The sequence below is a fragment of the Amphibalanus amphitrite genome, unplaced genomic scaffold, assembly GCF_019059575.1.
Source record: "Amphibalanus amphitrite isolate SeventyFive unplaced genomic scaffold, NRLGWU_Aamphi_draft 000604F_arrow, whole genome shotgun sequence".
Taxonomy (NCBI): Eukaryota; Metazoa; Arthropoda; class Thecostraca; order Balanomorpha; family Balanidae; genus Amphibalanus; species Amphibalanus amphitrite.
Genome location: NW_024882098.1, coordinates 23,419 through 35,998, shown reverse-complemented (window position 1 = coordinate 35,998; position 12,580 = coordinate 23,419). Strand labels below are relative to the sequence as shown.

Below are 12,580 nucleotides of genomic sequence, written 5' to 3'. Positions count from 1 at the left end.
AACGAATATTTTGATTTCTTTTTATTTCATATATCAATTTCTTTTTTTGAATATATTTCAGGGAATAGAATACATAATACTAATGATTTTGTTATAATTATCGGGACATCTATCACAAAACTAGGCATTAACTGCGCATCAAAGACAATTGCAGCGCCGCGATGTTGCGGGAGCTGAGCAAGGTGATGGATTATGAAGAATTTCATTGCTTGAGGCAAAGGAGCCGGAAGTGATCCGGCATTCCCCGAGCTCTTCCGGTTGGTGGGGTGGTGTGGTACTGGATTTTATTTGTCAATTTTTACATAAGCCAGCGATTCTGGATACATCCGTGTGTTAGAGCATAGTTCGACTGTATTCGATGACCGATAATTGTTGAATCAGGAGGATGCCCACATTTTGATTTCAGTTTGACATCTGAAATCCGTTTGAACCAGTTTCTTGATGGCGATGGTATTAGGTTATTAGTAACCTATATATCTCGATATAACTTGTTTTTTTCATACATATGTGTAACAACATTTTCAAGAGATTTTTTAATGTCCTTGCACACAATATTTTTACCTGGATTTCCGTTCCATGTGTATTCTAGACTCACTGGACTGGACTGGAAAAACCTGCTATGCCAAATATGTCCAGTGTGGTAGCAGGAATGTGCTGAAAGGTCAGACATTTCGTTTTTTGTATTGTCATTGTCTGTGAGAAAAACGAAATGTGCTGAAAATTTTGAAGCACAGTAGTCACCAATTTTTTCAGTGCATGGCAGCCACCTAATTTTTCCAAGCACATTGGTCAATCTAGCCAAGATCATATTAGCTGTAATCTAGCACCATCTAGCATCTAGCATCTGTGAATCTGCTGCTGGCAGTCAGACGTTCGGCTGGCTCTGGCAGTGGGGATTTGTCCATGTCTGTCTACCAGCAGTGGATTTGAGCCGATACTGCAGATAGTTGAATGTTGGTGGTGCAGTGGAGATGGTCATGGTCATGGTAATGCCCTAGATGGTGAAGCTGTAGAAATTCAAGACATCCCAACACATCACTGCTTATTTTTGTGCCCCGAAACCTACCATGGGCTATGGGGAATGATTTGTCTGGTTAGTATAGCATTGGTCGGGAGGTGTGCACATGTGCTTTATGTAAAAGTTGCTTAGTTTTGGCACAAATAAACATCCAACTTTTGGCACAAATCATACTGATATTTCAACTCAAAATGACTTGCTCTAAATTACAAACTATTAGGGCCTCACGGGCATCCAGGGTAGTGTAAGGGTGTTTTCCAGTCTGGCCACTGGTGTGAATTGCAGCTTAGCAGTTTTGAGGGATAGACGGTTGATGATGTTCACTTTTTTGCTTTGATGATGATGCAGCTGAATAAGTCAAGTGTCAGATATGCATCACAGCTTATCTATGTTGTATGATATCTACAAAAACTCAATTTAAACAAGCATTCTGTTCAGACTGTTAGTCCCAGACTAGGCCAGATTGCAAAGTTTGGTCTCTCTCTCTCTCTCTCTCTCTCTCTCTCTCTCTCTCTCTCTCTCTCTCTCTCTCTCTCTCTCTCTCTCTCTCTCTCTCTCTCTCTCTCTCTCTCTCTCTCTCTCTCTCTCTCTCTCTCTCTCTCTCTCTCTCCTCTCTCTCTCTCTCTCTCTCTCTCTCTCTCTCTCTCTCCTCTCTCTCTCTCTCTCTCTCTCTCTCTCTCTCTCTCTCTCTCTCTCCTCTCTCTCTCTCTCTCTCTCTCTCTCTCTCTCTCTCTCTCTCTCTCTCTCTCTCTCTCTCTCTCTCTCTCTCTCTCTCTCTCTCTCTCTCTCTCTCTCTCTCTCTCTCTCTCTCTCTCTCTCCTCTCTCTCTCTCTCTCTCTCTCTCTCTCTCTCTCTCTCTCTCTCTCTCTCTCTCTCTCTCTCTCTCTCTCTCTCTCTCTCTCTCTCTCTCTCTCTCTCTCTCTCTCTCTCTCTCTCTCTCTCTCTCTCTCTCTCTCTCTCTCTCTCTCTCTCTCTCTCTCTCTCTCTCTCTCTCTCTCTCTCTCTCTCTCTCTCTCTCTCTCTCTCTCTCTCTCTCTCTCTCTCTCTCTCTCTCTCTCTCTCTCTCTCTCTCTCTCTCTCTCTCTCTCTCCCTCTCCCTCCCCCCCCCTAGACCCCTTATCCCTAAAAACTGCTGAGTCTCCATCTCTGCCTCCGTCTCCGTCTATGCCATTCCTGTCTCCCTGATCTCCTCCCTTGCCTTCAGGTGTTGAACATTACCAGGACACACAATGACGACAACAGAGGACATTCTGTTGCAAGTGAACAATGTGCGTCACAAGAAGAGTGACGGCACGCTTTTCCTGATGAGCGAACGCATCGGATGGCTGATGGGCTCCAAAGACACGTTCTCAGTCAGCTATAAATATGCCGATATCAAAAGTAAGTTCGACAACTGCGTGATGTGTCGTCATGTCGTTTTGTTTATCGGTTTTACGTCGTTTTTTTACATTTATAGTGCACCCTCTCACAAAGGTTTCATTGTCATGCGATGTCAACCGCTAGAAATACTTTTCAATTTTCATGACTCAGCTATGGCGCCTTGCTCTGTACTTCCTGTCAATCAAGACACTGACTCTCTTTATTCCTCACGTATCTTGCTCTTGTACTTCCAACCACCTTGTTGCCCGTTTCTGTGCCGACGTACCCTTTATGATCTCCCTCACGGTTCCACCACAGTGCAGAAAATCAGTCCGGACGGCAAGGCCAAGATCCAGCTGCAGGTGGTGCTACACGATGGCGGCGCCTCCACGTTCCACTTCAACTCTCCCGACGGGGAGCCAGCCCAGCGCGCCGACCGCGACAAGGTCAAGGAGCTGCTGCAGACGCTGCTACCCAAGTTCAAACGCAAGGTCAACAAGGAACTGGAGGAGAAGGAAAGGTTGGTGAGAGCAGAAGTGGAGGTCGGAAGGACATGACTTGATGACACTGAGTAATGCTGGGGACGTGAGGCAAGGTGTTTGCGAGGGGCATTCTAATGCATTTTCAGGCTGGCCCTGGGATGTCACTTGCGATTGGAAAAAATGCATCTTGCTTGCTTGATGATGAAGACTGCTGATTTAAATCTACTATTGACACACAGTAAATTGCACGGAAATGTAATTTACTTATAGAATTCATCAAAAGACATGCTACTCTGTTGCCCTCCGTCAAATGACCGGTCCGTGTGTTCTCTCAGGCTGTTGCGGGAGAATCCATCGCTACTGCAGCTGTACCAGGATCTGGTTATCACTCGTATCGCCACAGCTGACGAATTCTGGGCCCAGCACGCCTCAGAGTTTCTCAACAAGACCAATGTCAAACAGGACGTCGGAGTGTCGGGCGCGTTTCTGGTCAGTGCCGCGACTCTTCTCGGATTATTACTATCTTTTTTCCTAAAGTCGACTACTTTCAATGTGATTGGGTTATATGACTTCACATGGTTTTGCAGTTTTAGTCTTTGTATTTCTGCAGAACATTTGCTGAACTACCGGTAATTGGGTCTAAATGGCGCCGTAACATTTCTGTTTATGACACCCCACCCATGAGCCGTTGGCTAGTAATTCTAAGAGCGTGGGGCGGTACTATGCCTTTTCAACACCTCCCTCACTCCCGTCGCTACTGCGTATTTCCCCGCCCGGTGGTCGGTCCGCGGCCCGTGTGTTTACGGGTCAGGTGGCAGTAGAACCGTACCCGGGACTTCGATAACGACCTTGGGTCGCTCAAACGTGACGTGTTTGGTGGACGGGGAGTGGCAGAATCAGTGCGACATCTGACCCAAATGGGCTGCAGATGGAGCGTTGTTAGCGTGCGAATGATCGTGGCTTAGATGATGGAGCTTAATGTTCGTGGAAGTTTCGTTGCCCGGCCTTGACCCTGTGCTTCGTAATGCCGTGCCGTGACCACGGTTTACATATCCTTAGTCATTACTCTTACGAACGTGTAGGTTCGTCCGTAATATGTCAACTACGCACCATGTTATTATTAGTGCATTATTTTTGTAAAAGAAGCACGGTGTAAGCAAATTCGTTGTCGCTCTTCGTCCGATACTTATTCCGTCTTTCCCTTCCCAGCACCGTATCAGCCCGGACGAACCACAGCCTCTAACTGTTTGTATTCCAACAGGCCGACATAAAACCACAAACGGACGGCTGTAACGGGCTGAAGTACAATTTGAACGTAGACACCATCAACTCCATCTACAAGACGTACCCGGCGGTACGGCGGAAGTTCTTCGAGTACGTGCCGGGCCGAATGTCGGAGTCCGAGTTTTGGACGCGCTTCTTCCAGTCACACTATTTCCATAGGGATCGGATCAATTTGAGCAGCAAGGACCTGTTTACCGACTGTGCCCGACAGGATGAGAAAGGTAACCGCGGTGGGAGAGAAAAGTATGAACGGAACACTGTGATGGCTCGGGTGAGCGGATATTGGGTTTTTCCCAGTTGTCCAGTAATCGTTGGATTCAATATTTAATTTTTTTCTTCTCCTAAGAACGCAACTTGAATTAATTTGAGCTAAAGGCTAAGGCTGTAACGCCGCTCTACGGCACTCTGGGCCGTTTTTCTAAACGCTGATTGATTATTCTTCTTCATACACTTTACCACATTCTGTCACTGACCTACCTCCCCATCCCGCCTCATTTCTACGCGGCAGTAATCCAGCAGGAGCTCCAGGAGGAGCTGGACGACCCGATGCTGGACCTGCGGAGGATGACCGACTCGACGGTCGGTGATGGCTACGGCAGCGACAGCAGCGCGGTCGGAGTCGGCCAGACCAACACGGCCACCGTCAGCATGATCAGACGGTGAGCGGAAGCGGTAGCTGAGAGTAGTGATCTTGCCGGTAGTGTGATAAGATGGTGAGCGGGCTGGGAGCGGAGGGAAGCGACCCTGACATGATGCGACCTTGTACTTGGCGAAGCTGGAGTAGCGGTCTTGTCGTTAGCATTATCAGGCTGTGAGCATAGTGGTCTGGTGTCGTTTGATTTTTGGCAGGTGTCTTCTCTTTCGCATGATGAGACAGAAAGGGCGGGAGTGCAGGACGTTTCGTTTCGCGAGGAGACTCCACAGCAGCGGCCGGGTGGATATCGGGAGAAAGACTGTCGGGTGCTAGATAACTTCTCCTTGGTGTGAAAGTCTATTGCTTATTCGCTGGTCACTGATCGGGTATTGTTATCCATTTCATAATCTCTCATATTTGACCAGCTGTTCATTCCCCCCTGCCGACAGGTTTAACCAGCACTCAATAAACGTTCTGAAGGCGAGTTTGACCCCAGAGGGTGCGGCGGCGGCGGCAGCGACTCCGGCCAAACCCCAGCAGAACGGCCAGTCGAACGGAGAGGCCAGCTCAGCGGCACCGCCGGCCGAGAGGGACCCCGCCGCCAAGAGGGTGAGCTCTACCACAGATAACAGTAGTACTGGATTGGAAACAGGATTCCGGTGGCTGCAGTAAGAGGCCGAAAACAGAACCGAATATTTCGTGCCCAGACTTCGATATCTTCTCCCACAGGCAAAAAAAAATTGGTTCATGTGAATTAAACTTATAAAGAAGCAATCTAGCCGTGCTCGTGTTTATTGCTGAATTTTTGCATAATGGCAACTTATTTTACTAAACGTACCTAATGCTGGTTACACTTTCCTCACCGTGGTGAGGGAACGTATGCCACTGATTTGATTATAATGATTTCCCACTCTCATCCACAAAAAGTACTTGTACATGGGAATTTGATCTCTTTATTTACATGCTAATCGACACCAGTCCTGTCACAACGAACCATCCAAACGTCACAATTCAAACCAACGTCACAAAACACCCCTTCAAGTGTCACTTCGCTTCGCCTGCCCTCCCAATTTCATCAGCGACCTTTCTTCCCCGCCTTACATCTTCTTGACCCTGCTGAGCTTTGGCCTCTTGTCGCTCCTCGATCGGGGTGCAACCCGATTGCCGCTGGGGTGTCTGCTTCCTGACTTTCGATGGACAGCACTGTCTTGAGTGTCTGCCTCACTTATCAGTTACCATGTTTCCACACTTTCCAGCAAATAGATTGAAAACCGTCGCATACATCTCTGGAAGGAGGCTCCTAAGGACGTCGTGGCTATCATTGCAAACGACTTCCGGTCGGTTCGACATCCCGGTTTACGACTATCTTCGTCACTTCGTGGTTGATCGCAGGCCAGCAGCTGGTTCCTGTTAGCTTCCGTCTTCGGCAGTTGCCTCCAAATATGGCAGATCCTCACGGCGAGGTCGATGTCTTCCTCGTTTTCTCCAGTCGTACCTCCAGCGGCGTAGCCCCAAGATAGATCAGCAGGCTGGCGGAGGCACCGTACTTGTTACGCCTGGTGGCCGAGCGTGCCGAGGCGCCAGAGCTGTGTCAGGGAGGCCTTGGCGCTGTCATCCAGGTCCTCCATTTCAGTGGATTTCGCCACCGCGGCCACTGGCTCCTGGATGACAAGAGCACCATCCTGCTGTCACTCCTGTGATGCTGATGGTGCCATTCGGGCGGAGGCGTCGGCGGGGCTGAAACGTGACCAGTGACCACCATCTGAGGCCCTTAGTTCGACTTCGGAGTACCGCCTCATTCTCCAGGAACTGTCGGACACTCGACCAGTTGTAGTTGCCACCTGATAGCTGACATTGTCATTCGTGAAGAACGCATCGGTCTGGTCCTTCATAACCTGCTTCTGGTGTGAGTGGCGTGCGGATGCCATGGCTAGTTTCGCTGGCCGCTCGTGCACAGGGGGCATCGCGTAATCCACGCTGGTCAATACAGGACTGCGCCGCTCTTGAGCCGACGGCGCTGTCTCTGCATGCCGGTACGAAATGACCGATCATCTTCGAAATCTTCCTTTCTGAAATGCAGCTCACACATGCAGCGGAATAGTCCTGATTTCACTCAGCCCGGTCACGGTGACCCATGGCGTCAACCCACTGAGCCATGAGTACTACTGTTATCTGTGGCTCTACCTATCGGTAACGTTAGGTTGAATGTTGAGGCTTTCTTGTGCGTTAGAGCTAGTCATTTGCGAGGCAGCGGCCCGTTGTCATTTGCCACTGTGTTGCACGAAATGCGATCTAGCTCTGGTTTCGTTGTTGACCCCTCTGTTAGTCTGACACATCCGTTTTTATGCTTGTGCATCAGTCCTTTTCCGTTTCTTCCCTTTCGTCTCTCATACATAAATATTTGCTCTAATCTAACTTCTACCTGTTTCTACCCTTCTTGTCTGACATCCATTTATATTTTCTTGCATTCTGCGTGGTCCGTCTCCAGACTCGGTAACTTTTCCGATTTATATCCCCATCTCTGACCCTTCGATCTCTTCTTGTCATCTCTAACCCTATCTCTCATTCCCTCGTCTCTGTCCCTCGGCCAGGCTCGTCTGGAGGAGCGCACCTGCTACGAGGACCTCGAGGCGGCGCCACCGTCCGCCGGCCAGCCGCTCAGTCTCACCAAGGTGGAGCGGTACCTCAGCGGACCCACCCCGGACCTGGCACAGCTGGGCAGCGAGCCACCCTCGGCCAGCGCCGCCCGCCGGCTCAGAGAAAACGTCCTCCACTGGCGGCCCTTCACCAATAAGGTCGGTGAGGCGCTGTGACTGGACGGAAGAGGTGGACGGAGCAGGCCACGGGGGTGAGATTGTTGAGCTAGTTGTGCGTTAGGATATTACGTGATAGGATTACAACCCTGACTTCTTTTCTTACTGTTGTATTGTGGGCATTTCGGATGTTCCCTATCGTTTTGTGGAAGTGACTTCACGCGAGCTTGCTAGTCATTTATGCAGTTTTCATGATGGCTAGAGTAAGACAATTCCACAATACTAATGTGCCCACTTGTATTCTGACTAGTACCGCCGTCTACCTTCGATTGAGCCCACTGCTGACCATCAGCTCTGCCGCACTAGGATGCCTTGTAGCAGCTGTCCTTTCTCGTTCGTTCCCTAGCACGCCAACTGTGATCTGACCGTGTATTCCGGCAGGTGTTAGACCCTCAGACGGCACTTAGCGTCCTGGGCGACCTGTCTGTTTCCACTGTTTGACCTTGTGTATTCCGACAGGTGTTAGACCCTCAGACAGCAGTCAGCGTCTTGGGTGACCTGTCCCCGGGAGGAGCGCTGATGAAGACGTCGCACAAAGATAGAAACGCCTCCGGTAAGGTTAAGGACACGGGGCGATGGCAGCTTAGGACGAAAGGGTTCGGGGTGCACGTGAGAGTAACGATGCGCCTTTGGTGGTGGGGGAGTTTTGAAGGGGTCGGCTTACAGTGTGGTTTGTTGAATTTATGATACCACAAGGCATTTGCTTCTCGAAATATTTCTCTCCAAACGCCATCTTTGTTCGCAGCCGACTTGCCGGATCATGTGAAGACGGAGCTTGCTGCCATCTACCGGTCAGCAGGCGAACTATTGCGGCACTTCTGGGCGTGCTTTCCCGTCTCTACGCCTGCTCTGGAGGAGAAGGTGGCGAAGATGGAGGACACACTACATAAATTCCACCAGCTCAAAATACAAAACTTTGAGGTAAGTCACCCGAATGAGACGTTGTATAAATTGGACCATAAACCGCTATATGCATGGTATTGGAATATACTCGTATTTGATATTGTTGGGAGCAATTAGCTGCTCATAGACCCTTTGTAATGTGTTGTCATGATAAGAGATAAGTAGGGTGTGGTTTACTAAGTAGTTGCAAAAGTAGATGCATATTTTTGCTTGAGAGATGAGTTCGTATTCAGCAATGTGAACCGTGATGCATGCATGTCGATTATAATGTAAGACGCTATGTGTATAACGCTAGTTAGTTTGTTTTATGCAATTTTTCATGACACAGCTGGTGATATCCCAACATAACGGTCAGAATATTCGCAAAATGTAGGTTTCTGGGCATCGAACTTACCTTTTCACCTCTCTTCTGACGAAACGACCAAAGTTGATCGCGCACCGCATGACGGCACGACATTTTGCCGTAGCTTTGGCTCGTTTTTATTGAAAAATAAAGGCATCGAAATGCATCGTTCGGTGGGAAGGAATTTACCGGCTGTTGTCATATTTGCCGTGTCATTAAACTCATCCGTATCAGTAGTACAAATAAGCATTATTTCCGATTGTCCAGGGCACGTCATATTCTGTACTCGTATATGCATTAGGTGTCAAGCAAATTTATCATTTAAATAGTCTCACTAAACCCTCCCAAGTCTTTCCCGAGTCGAATACAGGGTGTCCGGAAAGTCTTGGCGCTTTTCCACATTTTAAAAATAAATGCCTGGTCCATAGATACTACTCAACAATAGAACAAAGCAATGACCAGGAACACCAAGCCACATGCTTCGTGCCCATTCATTCCAACCACCGTCTGTGCCGACGACGGCCTCGACGCAAGGGTGGAAACGCCTGCGGGTTTTGACGATGCAGGACATTTCCTGTCCTCCCATGCTGTCATGATGCGAGTCTTCAGCGACTCCAGGCTGGGATGAGAGGTGGCCTAGAGCTTATTTTGCAAAACGCGTAGCATGCCTTAGTCGAGCGGGTTAAGGCTGGGAGAATAAGGTGGCCTAATCTCATTTCACCACGGTGATCTGGTCCGCTGAGCTCCTCTGTCAGTTTGGTTTGGACGGCAGCGGCGTTGTTGGAGGGCGCTCCGTGCTGTTAAAGTGCGAAATGACCCTTAGGGCAAGTCACCTTGATTCTGGTGTCCAGGAACCCCTCGTGGACCAGCCTGTCATTCATTTGTTTGAACTTGACGAAGATGATGGAACATTTGTGCCCATCAGACCCCAGATTTTCTTCGATTGCCGCTGAAATGCTGTTTCAATCTCAGCAGCTTTGGCATACCGTGGTTGTAACTGAGTGAGAATATGTTTTAAGAAATTTCCGATCCGGAATGCACCTTTGCCTGCTCAACTGTTCGCCGGGAAACGCCGCATCGCGATGCAACTCGCGCCTCGTTCAAGCCGCACCGGGCCCCCGCGCCCGCGCGTGGGCTCTCATCGACAAGGCGCATCTTCACCGCCTATAAACATATCACTGAAAACGGTTTCAAAGTCATATTTATGCGACCCCTAGCTGAGCGGTGAACGAGGGGTCATATCTGTGGTGATTGGTTGAAAGTCCAATAATCACAGCGCGCGTTAGACGACGTCCAAAAAAGGCACCAAGACTTTCCGGACACCCTGTATTTCTGTAGTGATATCTAGGTGAGCAGCGATCACTGATAACTTTTGCAATAAGTGGTAATATGTGAGCCACTGGCAGACTAGCTGGATCGAGGTAGAGACTGGTGAGCTGCCGTAATAAACATTTACAACTGGTCGTCTTTCACGGACTGGCACATCCTGTTTATTTCACCGTTTTTATCAAATGTGTTATGTAGCGTAAACATACGTCGTCTGGTGCAATATAAACACGGACTCAGTATTACGTAAGACAGATAAGAAACATGCAGGGCTTAGTGCTGATGATACCAAGGAGTACGTATTCTGACCCGGGTCGGTGCTGTAATTTTGTGGAGGCTGGTGTAGCTGGAATAAATGAATTATAGTTACTTTTTAACCTGTTGTGTGCGTGTGTGTGTTTTTATACCGGCCAGCAAAAATATATGTATGTCGAAAGGATATTTATGTGAAATCGTTATCCTGAGACCCGAGGTTAATGTTAAAGGAAGTTTCTTTTTCTTCGCGCATTTTAGTAAGTAAATATAAGTAAAGTAATCGAGTAAATCAACTGTGCTGCGAATCAATGTGGTTCTAGTAATCCTGTGTGCGACTTAAATAATACAATACCTGAAGCCATTCGTTATGATGATTCAAATTGCTATCGCTTTTTGAAAGCTCGAAATTTCGATCGCGTTACCCATCATCCTTACAACGTGACCAGACAAAACATTCAGAGTATGCAATAAGCAGAAAATCCACACACATCAGCCTCTCTCGGCAACAGCGTTGAATCAACACTCAATGAATCAGGCCACTCACCCCGGAAGTTTGTCATTCCGGCTGACGGCAGAACACGCCGACAGCTGCCAGCCAGTCGGGCCTCGGGGTCCAAGGACAGGGCTCTGAGTGGGCCACCCAAGCAACTCGGTTCATCAACATCATGCAGTGCTCCCAACTCTCGTGTAATACGATATTAATTGCACAGATAATGGGGCAACAGTATGCTTTACTAATAACTTAAATGTGAAGGTGTTAATGATGCGGGCTATTGGATATTTCTGATTGACGTAAGCAGCATGCCAATGTGATATGTTTTGGGTTTGATCGTTTCTGCCATTTAAATACATATATTTTTCACCAGTAAACGAATCGGTTGATTTATTCGGACGAATGCAGTCAGTTTCAGCTTAACAGTCACAGCCACATTCCTTTTCAGTCGGCGCTAATTAGCTGCAAAGTTTCGTTTACGAACGTTTTTCTCGTCTAAATCTTGATGGTTGTGGAATGAATCCTGAACACGCCGTTCCTAAATGTTTACGTTCTCATGTGTGTTTCTTTCGAGGTCAGGATCCGTTGTCAGGCGTGTGTTCTTGGTGCCCAGCTGAAACTAACTACATCACATTACGAGATTATGACCGCACGGCGCCTTTTCCGCTCTGACCTCGGAGGGCCTGCGTTTCGGACACTCCCCCGCTCCGCCCGCGTCTGACCCCCTCCCCTCCCCTCCCCAGGACACGGTGTGCCGCCAGGCCGGCCTGGGCCCCGAGGTCACAGCCCATCTGAACCAGATGCTCTCGGCGGCCTACGCCAAGTACGAGTCGTGGCGCTCTCTGCGCCGCTCTTTGCAGCGGTAGCCGAGGCCCACCGAACGTGCCGGCCGAACTAGGGCCGGCGCGACACCCGCGTCCGGCCGCAGATCCGCCTTTCCTAGTCGCACCAGCGCGCAGTGCTCACCCGTGCCCGAGCGCCGGCCAAACGGCTCCACCGTCACTCGGGAATGTTCCAGATGTGTTTTTGAGCTGCACCTGAAGGTAGTGCATGTCCAGACGGCGCCTGCATCACCCAGAGGGGATGACTGTGACTCATGTTCCGTGCTTTCGCGTTGGGTCCGTGTTGAGACTGGTGCCCGTATGGTGTCGGTTGGCGGTGGGTTGGGGTGTGTCTGATCCGCTGCAGAGGGTTTGTGGTCGCGTCAGGTCGCTCGAGGCACCGCCAGTGGTCAGTGTCGGTCGACTCACGCTCCGGTGCCCCGCACGCACACACACGTGCGTTAATTTATCAGTCCCGATCCAGTGAATGAGATTGTTTTGTGCGTGTTCCTGCTCGTGATGAAGGCCGTGAAACGTGAGTCACGGCCGAGCGATAAACAGCAAATAACGGGCCGCTGTTAACGTGTATTGAGATACAAATACAGTTGACCATTGTATGCACCCTTTTTTGAAATGGTAGTGAGAGTATTGGGATGGCACGGACCAAGCCAACAGGTGAACGTGTTATGGATACCTAAGGCCCGAAGACGTCCAAGAAAACGAGTTTTGAGCTGCTTTTTTCGTCGTGAGAGCTGAAGAATTGGAATGATTTACCGGTCTGACGTTCCTTTTGTGGTACGTTTGTAAGGTAGGCAACCCGCATAGCACGTAATCGTGTGCCTGGAAAAT

The 12,580-nt window shown here is 49.2% G+C and overlaps 1 protein-coding gene across 5 annotated transcripts; it reads left to right on the top strand.

Moving 5' to 3' along the window:
- The first annotated feature begins 158 nt into the window (after positions 1 to 158).
- LOC122394664 (general transcription factor IIH subunit 1-like) lies at positions 159 to 12,348 on the top strand. 5 transcript variants are annotated; one of them, XM_043391690.1, is made up of 12 exons: positions 188 to 257; positions 590 to 661; positions 2,223 to 2,398; positions 2,696 to 2,897; positions 3,195 to 3,348; positions 4,121 to 4,364; positions 4,652 to 4,802; positions 5,227 to 5,386; positions 7,369 to 7,572; positions 8,050 to 8,143; positions 8,336 to 8,511; positions 11,654 to 12,348. In XM_043391690.1, exons 3-12 carry the CDS (start codon positions 2,248 to 2,250, stop codon positions 11,774 to 11,776), a joined length of 1,659 nt encoding a protein of 552 aa, XP_043247625.1. In that variant the 5' UTR covers positions 188 to 257; positions 590 to 661; positions 2,223 to 2,247; the 3' UTR covers positions 11,777 to 12,348. The 5 variants fall into 5 exon arrangements, with proteins under 5 accessions (XP_043247623.1, XP_043247625.1, XP_043247624.1 ...); XM_043391688.1 differs by lacking the exon at positions 590 to 661 and having other exon boundaries at positions 159 to 257; XM_043391689.1 differs by lacking the exon at positions 590 to 661 and having other exon boundaries at positions 195 to 274.
- The last annotated feature ends 232 nt before the right edge of the window (positions 12,349 to 12,580 follow it).

What these genes read in the sequence shown, in the direction of transcription:
- LOC122394664 (XM_043391688.1), top strand. Translation starts at nt 2,248, where the DNA reads ATGACGACAACAGAGGACATTCTGTTGCAAGTGAACAATGTGCGTCAC. An exon ending in ACCGTCAGCATGATCAGACG is followed by an intron (nt 4,803 to 5,226) that starts GTGAGCGGAAGC and finishes CCCTGCCGACAG; the next exon opens with GTTTAACCAGCACTCAATAA. An exon ending in GGCGGCCCTTCACCAATAAG is followed by an intron (nt 7,573 to 8,049) that starts GTCGGTGAGGCG and finishes GTATTCCGACAG; the next exon opens with GTGTTAGACCCTCAGACAGC.